This window comes from Chrysochloris asiatica, unplaced genomic scaffold, assembly GCF_000296735.1.
Source record: "Chrysochloris asiatica unplaced genomic scaffold, ChrAsi1.0 scaffold00007, whole genome shotgun sequence".
Lineage (NCBI taxonomy): Eukaryota > Metazoa > Chordata > Mammalia > Afrosoricida > Chrysochloridae > Chrysochloris > Chrysochloris asiatica.
The window spans coordinates 39,163,307-39,172,357 of record NW_006408525.1 but is presented as its reverse complement, the minus strand read 5'-3'; the positions used below and the strand labels follow the sequence as shown (position 1 = coordinate 39,172,357).

The 9,051-nt window shown below is 45.1% G+C and overlaps 1 protein-coding gene across 2 annotated transcripts in view; it reads right to left on the bottom strand.

The window, feature by feature from the left end:
* Window positions 1–3,126: 3,126 nt before the first annotated feature.
* GNA13 (guanine nucleotide binding protein (G protein), alpha 13) overlaps window positions 3,127–9,051 on the bottom strand; it is a 51,154-nt gene continuing 45,229 nt past the window's right edge. The window contains exon 4 of one of the 2 annotated variants that reach the window (XM_006833601.1): window positions 3,127–3,893. In XM_006833601.1, the coding sequence (XP_006833664.1) occupies window positions 3,321–3,893 (573 nt within the window). In that variant the 3' untranslated portion in view covers window positions 3,127–3,320. The remainder of the gene's footprint in view (window positions 3,894–9,051) is intronic. The other variant, XM_006833602.1, reaches the window with a different exon arrangement.

Below are 9,051 nucleotides of genomic sequence, written 5' to 3'. Positions count from 1 at the left end.
AGTTTTGGGACATACTAAAGCATAGCTTGGTAATTTTATTCTTCATATAAATAAGGCATAACAGGTATGGGTATTAATGCTGAAAAATACATTTTATCAAAAGCATGAATACAAGTATTTGGGTGTACATCAAAAATCAAGATTTATTCATTCTCGCTTACAGGGCACAGGACTTCAAATGACGTGAAATCAGTACTTCTTAATCACCATCATTTCTGGCATGACGGTAACTATGTCCTACTTCCAACCAACCACTGCCAGCCACTGTCAGGACAAGGACCTCAGAGGTGGGTCAGCAGACCTTCTTAATGGACAGTACATGCCAACACAACATCTTCACACCAAACCAAGCAAGGGCATTGTTTTCCAGTCCACTAGGCCTCCTCTGGCTGCAGTTACTCTCTGGCTCTCAAGTGGTCTTTCCAGGCAATAAGATGGAAGTAGACAGTTGAATGTGTAAGACATCTGGCAGAGAGCAACAACTGAGGTGACTAAAATTAACAGTCAAGTGGCAAATACATACCTTGAGTTATTTAGATCTTCAGAAAACATTTGACCAAACTTTCCCCTTAAAAATCAAGCCCCGATTGGTGTTGGTCTTTGATTTATAAGGCAATGCTCTGGGGTGGCAAATGTCTTCAAGATCAATAAAGACACTTGTGTGGTATTTCTTAAGGATGAAGAGAGAAGGCATTCAGGCTTTAAGAACAGAATGAAGAATAGAACTAGGCACATTTTATTCCAAAGCTGAAACATGAAAACTTAGAAAACTGAACATACCAAAAGAACAATGATTTTAAATTACTTTTTTAGAGACAGTAGGGGATGGAAGGGGGGGGGTTGGCATGGTGAAAATTACAAGCACCCTTTCCATTATGCTGATAGCGCCTCTCTTCAGACAGCGGTACTAGAAAAGGATCTGGTTTCCCTACTTTAGCTTTAAAAAAACACAGTATATCAAAAATGTGGTGGTTCAAGGCTTTAGACTGAGTCTCACAGCTCTACTGGACAACCACCCAAGTCTGGCATTAAATGTACATGGTTTACTGCCTCAAAATATTTTCAAGAAGACTATTTTAAACAAATATTGACTCTGACACATGGCACACATCAAGGGAGATCATCACAAATGCCAAACAACATCCCATGTTTGTCTGGTTTTTAACATTGTTTGGTGGTGGTCAACATGGAGAAAGTTGGTGATTTCTGCTTTGCTGGCAACACCTGTGGACCACATCACAGAGACTGAATATAATTTGAGTAAGACTAAATTTCCTCTTTATACACGGAACTTACTTTAGTCTTCACTGGAGACAATTCATTAAAAAGACTGGCTACAATTTGCACGTAGACCCTTCACTGAAAAGCCCAGTGTTAACTGTGCACACCTTCCGAGACATTCACTAGCATGGAAACTATGCTAATCCTGTGCATTTCAACAACGTATTCTTTTTGGCAAGAAGCACTTGATTATTCAAACATGCATGAACTGTACTATGCACACGGACATTATGAGGTTGACTACATGTTTCTATCTCATGTATACCAATGCAGGAAACACTGGGAGCTACTATGTATGTGGTGTTGGTGGAACTTCAACTGCAAGAAAGGATGACGCACGAGAACACTGTGTGGTCAGTTCCCGGACAAGCCCTCCCCCTCCCCTTCTACCTACCGGGAACATAGTTCTAGCATAATGGTCTTGGCAAGGCTGCGTGATCCACAATGCTGGCTCATCTTTCAAGGGCTTTCTAACCAACAAAATACCTGAGAAGAACCAGCTATACAGTAAAGTCACAGATATCACAGTCTTAGTCACAATTTTCAGGAAAAGGAACAGAGCTGTCAGATTTCTCAAAAGGTCCCCAGTCTTAAAGCAGTCTGTTTCTCTACATCCAATCCTAACACTACACACAACTTCCAAGGCAGTCAGTACTTCACTGGGGCAAACTAGCCCCTCAGACAAGTTCCCCATGAAATGTGTCTGTAACCAGAAAGCTACTTCATGGGTGAGGGGAGGACAAAGGTCATCAACTTCAGGTGCGAGCTAAAATATTACTACTTATCCTTACAATTATCCTTAAAACGTTTAAAATGTACCTCAAAAAAAGCTGGCATTTCATAAACAATAACTATACAAACATGCACATACTGTATCTTTTAGACACACCAAGTGATGAGAAATCTCAAAAGAAAAAAACCCAAAAACCTCAAAACGAAGCCACGCCTTCTTGAAGATGTGACGGGAAAAATACTGCCCTTGACAAGTTCCAAATGCAGGTGGAAACCCAAACGCAAATGCAGACACCAAATGCCACCATCTGGAGTGGATGGGCAGACGTGTGGGCGGTGACATCACGACCATGCACAATGCAGACCCACGTCACGTCATCAGGACAGGATCGCCAAGCTGGAGAATATAACACGGGAGCTTCTGGAAGTGTACGTCTACTCTGGAAACTGCCACCAAGTTACCTGCAGTTTTTAGTTGCAGCCCGGGCCAGAATGCTTCACATGTGGCACACTCATTACAGGGTGAAGCAATCTGTAAAAGGCAAATTAGAGTGCCCTCTTTACTTCTGATCCAAACACTAATTTATGGCACCTGCTTGCTGTCTGCCCGCCCCCTCCCACCCCTACCCCCCGTACCATTTGTGAACTCTTCATTAGCATCCGACCAGAAATCCTTATGTAAACTTTAAAACACTAAGAACATCACCTTCAGAAACCACAGATATTTCAAAAACAAAATAAGCAATGGGAAAAAAAAAAACCCAAAACAAAAAACTGTGTAAACCTATGGGATGGCATTCCTTAGGTCAAACCTCTTAACAATAATAGCCTTTTCCAAATGGGTCACCCTCAAGACAGGCATCAGGTGCCGCTGCTATGTATAAGGCAGACAAAAGGCAGCTTACTTTGTTTGTTCGGAACCTCACACCTACAGACAGTTAGGGGCGCCTTCTATACTTGGCACTACGCAAGAATTCAGTTTGACAGCTGGAAAGAGGTACAGCCTGAAATACAGTGAGTCTGAGGTCTGCTAGGAAGCTTCAAGCTGACTCAAATGAGCCGCAGCGACGCAAATCCAAGCCTGAACCTCAGCAGCTATGCTGAATGTACTGTTCAGGAGCTCACAGCCATAAATCAAACTCCACAGAAGAGGGACTAAGATTTCCAAGAAGTTAAACATAGAATCAAGATTTCTCTAATTTCTGCTGTAAACTGCTATTTAATAAAAGAACAACAAAACCGAAACAAACAGAAGACCATCAAAAACACAGAAAGATATTAAAACAGCAAGTCTTTTGTACATCACATCACTGTAGCATAAGCTGTTTGAGGTTGTCATGAAGAATCGTATCCTTCACATCCCGGAAAACCAGGCGGATGTTTTCCGTGTTGATAGCAGTGGTGAAGTGGTGGTATAAGGGCTTTTGCTGCTGGTCCCGGCGCTTGTTACGGAAACATTCCACCAGGAATTTTTGGACGTCTCGTAAACAGTGGGGATCCCCTTCAAATTCTAAGAAGTAGTCTTTGATGCTCACAATTTGCACTTTCTCCTCAAGCAAGTCTGTTTTATTTAAGAAAAGAATGATGGAGACATTGCTGAAAACCCGGTTATTGACGATTGTTTCAAAAATGTTCAGCGATTCTGTCAGGCGATTGGTGAGCCGGTCTTCCATAAGCACCTGGTCAAATTCACTTGAGGAAACAAGGAACAGTATCGAAGTCACACTGTCGAAGCACTCAAACCAACGTTTCCTTTCTGATCTCTGACCCCCGACATCAACCATTTTGAAAGGAACATTTTTGATTTCAAAGTCGTACTCATGAATGCCTTTGGTGGGTCTTCTGGCAAGCAGAATATCTTGCTGTGATGGAGTGTAATCCTGGAAAAGAAAAACCGAGGTTTATACTTCACAATTTACAAGGCATTCTTAGAGCGTTCCATGCACTATTAACCAGCCTAGGGAATGGAAATGGCCACAAAACATTCTTTTAAACATTTCTGATAACATTAAAGCATCAGTATTATTTGTCTTCTTCTCATTATAAACTACCAAGATACAGTCAAGTGTTGGTCTACACAGACTGGTTGTTCAAATGTCACACAAATGACCAGGAGCTATGATTTTTTGAACCCAAGCCATACTATAATCAGCTAAGTGTATATGTATGTCTGACCTACCAGTTGTCTTCCTGGCACTCGCTGTACCTGTCTTCACTACTATGACTCACCTTTACACACCTGAGCTCGTCGGAGCGATCCCCTTACTGGTCACACACACCTGCTCCTTGGTCCTAAGATCCGACATGCGGACTCTCGTGGGAAAGTTCCAACTCCTCTCTAACACACCCTCAGTGCTCCTTTCTATGGACCACCCTCCTTCCGCCCCTTCAGGGCTCAGAACTCCTCCCCCTGACTTCACTGCTGCTATAGTCCCTGGGCGCAAAACACTAACCACCACTCACAAACCAGCTGTACTTTAGGGAACTTCTGAGGGCTGTGTCCAGGGTCCACGCTAAGTTGCTATGTCCCAGCTTTCTCCTTCATGAGGCGCTCACAGGTCTCTTTGTCTACCTGCCATCACCTGGCCAGCCTGCTTGGTGAGCTCTCCCGTGGATGCGGCGTCCCTGAGGTGTAAGACCTTGAGTACACAAAAACCGCCCAGGCAACACGCTCCTTGTGCAATATAACCGCTTCTTTCCTCTCTGCCTAAAAGCAAGAGCGCTTTTAATATAATTGAGGTCATTTCCAATGTTTGCTGCAATGAAAACTCTCAGGTATTGACACTTTTCTTCTTTTGGACTAATTCCTGAGACAAAATAAGCAGGAGTAAGGCTGTAAGGGCAAAGGTCATAGACAGTTTGATGATACAGGACATTTACGAATAAACCGCTTCCCAGAAAGGTGGTACAAATGATGAGGACAAGGGCATGCCACCTGCTTCAGAAACAGACCAGCAGAGGGCTTACTTTAAATTTCTTATTTCTGCATTTAAGAAAAGCTATTTTCTGTCTAACTGTAGGATAGGACGCTGAGGGCTAACTCACACTGGAGCACAATGGGCTCACATACGACACGGTCTGGCAGAGTATACTCGCCACATCCTAGCTATGTGATCCTAGACAATCCACCTAGCTCTTCTCTGCCTCCATTTCTTCGCATGTAAAATACAGAAAGTGACATGCATGGCGTTCCTGTGAGGATTAAATGACTTGCATGGGTAAATCATGAAGAACTGTGTCTACAGACAACCTACGTGCCAGCTGTCCCTACTGCGTCCACCCTGACCACCGCTACTGCCCAAGGAGACGTCAGAATAGCTGGTTAAGTCTCTTGCTGTGAAATGCTCACCAGTCATCAAGCACAACACAGTCACAAAGAAAACCTCGTCTTCCTCTCACCAACTCCCCTACAACCCTTTAGTTTGCTTTCCTTTCTGCTTCCCACCTCACCAACAAAGCAGTAGTTGTTAAGTACGGTCAAGTCAGTTCTGACTCATAGCGACCCTGTAGAGGGTTTCCGAGGAGCAGTTGATGAGCTTGAACCATAGACCTTGTGGTTCAAACCAATCTTGTGGTCCAGCGCATTAACCAGCAGTGCCACACCAGGACTCCCTCACCAACGCTAGCAGTGCTGAGTCTTTCTCACTCCCCGTGGGCACCTCTACTTTTGTAGCCACTCCCTTGAGCCCCCTTCTTATCCTTTTCTTCTTGTCTTTATTCCCACTGCCCCCATTTTTCACCATCTCTGATATGGGCCGCAGCGCCACCCAGCTTCTTTGTCTCCAAACTCTTGCACCTCTTGGGCTGACCTAGCCTCTCCCTGAGTAACCCTGTGACATCTTGGGTCCCAGAACTTACAGTAAGGACTCCCCGTACCTGGTCCATTCTGGTGTCTGGGCTCCTGTTCACCTCAGGACTTAGCAGCATCTAGACCTGCACAGAGCTTGACTTCTTAATACCGTTACATGCCCACTCATGCAACGTGACTGCCTTCTAGAAACCTGCCCAAGCCCAGAACTTCGTATCCTTCATCAGATAAGTATACTTCCTAAGACTCAATACACCCAAACTTCTCCTATTTTGGTGGGCCACATCTTCTCTTGACATCCGAACCCAACCCATCCTCAGAGAACCCACTTTCATTTACCTGCACTGACTAGCTCAACCTCTCCAGCTCAAAACGTCTCTCTGCTATAGGAAGCTAACACGACCTTCAGGAGTCACGCTCATCTGATTGTCCTCTGCTTGCTTTACAGGCCAGTTTGGTCTCTGACTGGGAACCTTACATAATAGTGATCAGAGAGCTAAACTGCTGACACTGAGCGCCACCGCCTCCATGCAAGGAAGGCAGCATCGCACACAGCTCACAGACTTGTTTCATCTAACTGTCTGGTTTTCTCACTATGCCAGGTTACACGGGCAGGACAGAGGTTTAGAGACTCAGCTATGACCTGACAACAAGCAACAACAACAAAAGGGTCCCACTGCACCAGTGTGTGATGGAGCTGAGATTGTACCCCAGGTGTCCTGGACAGCTGTGCCGGGCCTTAGCACAAGAGGGGTTTCAATGGCCTGGGGCGGCTCTGGTATGAGGCAGAGCGGTGAAGGCAGCCCTGCCAATGTGTCTGACAGGCACAAACACGCAGAACCACAGTACAGTAGTCCAGCTAAGTAGCCACCAACCCAGGAGACCAATGACTGCATACCGCGGGGCTTTCAAAGCTGCGGCCTTTTGGAAGCCGACTGACTGCTAGACCTGTCTTCCAAGGCACCACACTGGCAGGAGACCAGAATCCAACGCAGCTTGTTTTCCCTTAACAACAACTTACTGAGCCCAACATGTTTTCCTTTTTATTCCGAGTGTAGTCTCAGACTTGCTCTCCACACAGTATTCGAGGAACCACTACGAATTGTTCAAAAACATTCAAAAGTTACATACAGATCTGATTTTTTTTTTCCCCCATCAAAGTCAATTTACTCATTTTCATAACTGTACTACTGTTGTGGCTAAGTGCTGTTGAGCCGGTTCCGACTCAAAGAGACCTTTATACAGAGTTTCCAAGGAGCGGCTGGTGAGCTTGAACCGCCGACTATGAGGTTCAAACCAACCTTGCAGTCCAGTGCATTAACCCACAGATAATTTTGCATTTAAGAGAAGATGCGTGAAAGCTACACAGGACACTTTAAAAAATATATTTCCTTGTGTTTTTGGTGAAAGTTTACACTGCAAAGAAAGTTCTCATTTGACAATCTGAATGCAAATTATCCCGGGACTTAAATCTTCACAGTGTATCAGCCTTCGCAACGTTTCCCTCTGTTCTGCTTCTGGATAAATGCTGACATTTGGTCTCATGCAGCTGACTGTTTAAGGGACACATCACGCATGGCAGGGTCACTGCATGCCACGCCAGGCACGGGCACTCCACTGACCACACTATGGAGATGAAGTCCCTCATGGGGAGAGGTAGGCAGCAATCATGCTAACATAAATCCACCGTACCTAGTGCAGTGAGAGAATGCAAGGGCTGAGGTGGCGCTGCGAGGACCAACTCTGAATGGTGTGCTCAGGGAAGGACCACCTTACGAGGCCAACTGAGAAGAGGACATCAAGTCAGCATGATCCTGATGGGAGATGCTAAAATAATTCCTATAAAGAATTGTCCTTTAAGATGTCTCTCCATTAAGCCTCGATTTGATTTTTAGGGCTGAGAATGTGACCAGAGGGAAAAATGAAATACATGCCTCCAAACTGACCTAATGAGTAAAAACTGATAAATACAATGATCGGAACATCTGGGGTCCCCTGGGTCTAAGAAGCAGGGGAAAAGCACAGGGAGAATCCACAAATGACCCTTGTCAGGCAAAAAGACACTTTCCCCACATGTTCTAGGTGTTGTGCACTGACTCACAGCAAGCCTGGGTAGGTTTCCGAGGAGCGGCTGGTGGGTTTGAACTGCCGAGCTTACACTTAGCAATACAGTGCTGATCCAACAGTGCCACATCAGGACTTCCCACAAGACACTAGTCCAAATACCTACACTATGATGCACCTTCTCTACTTGCAAGAGGTTTCACTTTGTGCTTTCTTTCAGTTACATATGGGTGTATATTTAAAATCTAAAATGATATTAAATAAAACAGTTCAAAGACCGTGCTAAAATGTCAAACAGACATTTGCTCGAAGAGAGAGAAACTACTATGGTAGAGGCGGTATCAAACGACCCCAGGGTCAGAGCTTCCACGCGTGTTCTAAGCAGCTGTTGCTGCTACCTTTCTTCCCTCCACTGAACTCTTTCATAGTCCACTGGTCCACAGAACAGATAACCGGGGCTGGCCACGGCACTACAGCACAGCTGGCTTGGAGCAACCCACCAAAGCACGCGTGGGGAACCCTTCATCTGCCATGGCCATTTAAAACATCACGGGTGGGCCATACAAAATTGCTGTTGTTGTTAAGTGCCGTCGAGTCAGCTCTGACTCATGGTGACCCTGTCTAAGGTTTCAGAGGAGAGGCTGGTGAATTTTAACTGCCAGCCTAGTGGTTTAAACAGATGTTGTGGTCCAGTGCCTTATCCTGCTATACCAGGACTCAAAATTACCAACTTACAAAGTAACCTGCTATATTTGGTCAAACATTTAATGAACTCACCCCTAATGTGATGGCTGGAACTGTGGTTGCCTTGGCAGGGCCAGACCAAATGATTTTGAGGGTCTTATATGGCCTGCAGCCCGGAGTTCCCCACCCCTGTGCTAGAGGAAAAGAATAAAGTCTCCCAGACGCCTGTTTCCCCTTCCTCGAGGCATCCCTCAGCTGGCCTGCAGAATCCAGACCTCCAACACTGTTAGTGCAAAGAGGCCCAAACTGGAAAATGCTGTTGGCAACACTTTGAAATCATTCACCCCATGGGTTCTTTCTGCTGCTACTTGCAAGAAGAAGAGGACAAAAAAAAAAAGACACCAAAGTGTAACAGATTATATGCAATTTGCTTTTGTCAAACAGTTCTACTTTCATAAAACAGTGGATAGGGCATTTCTGGA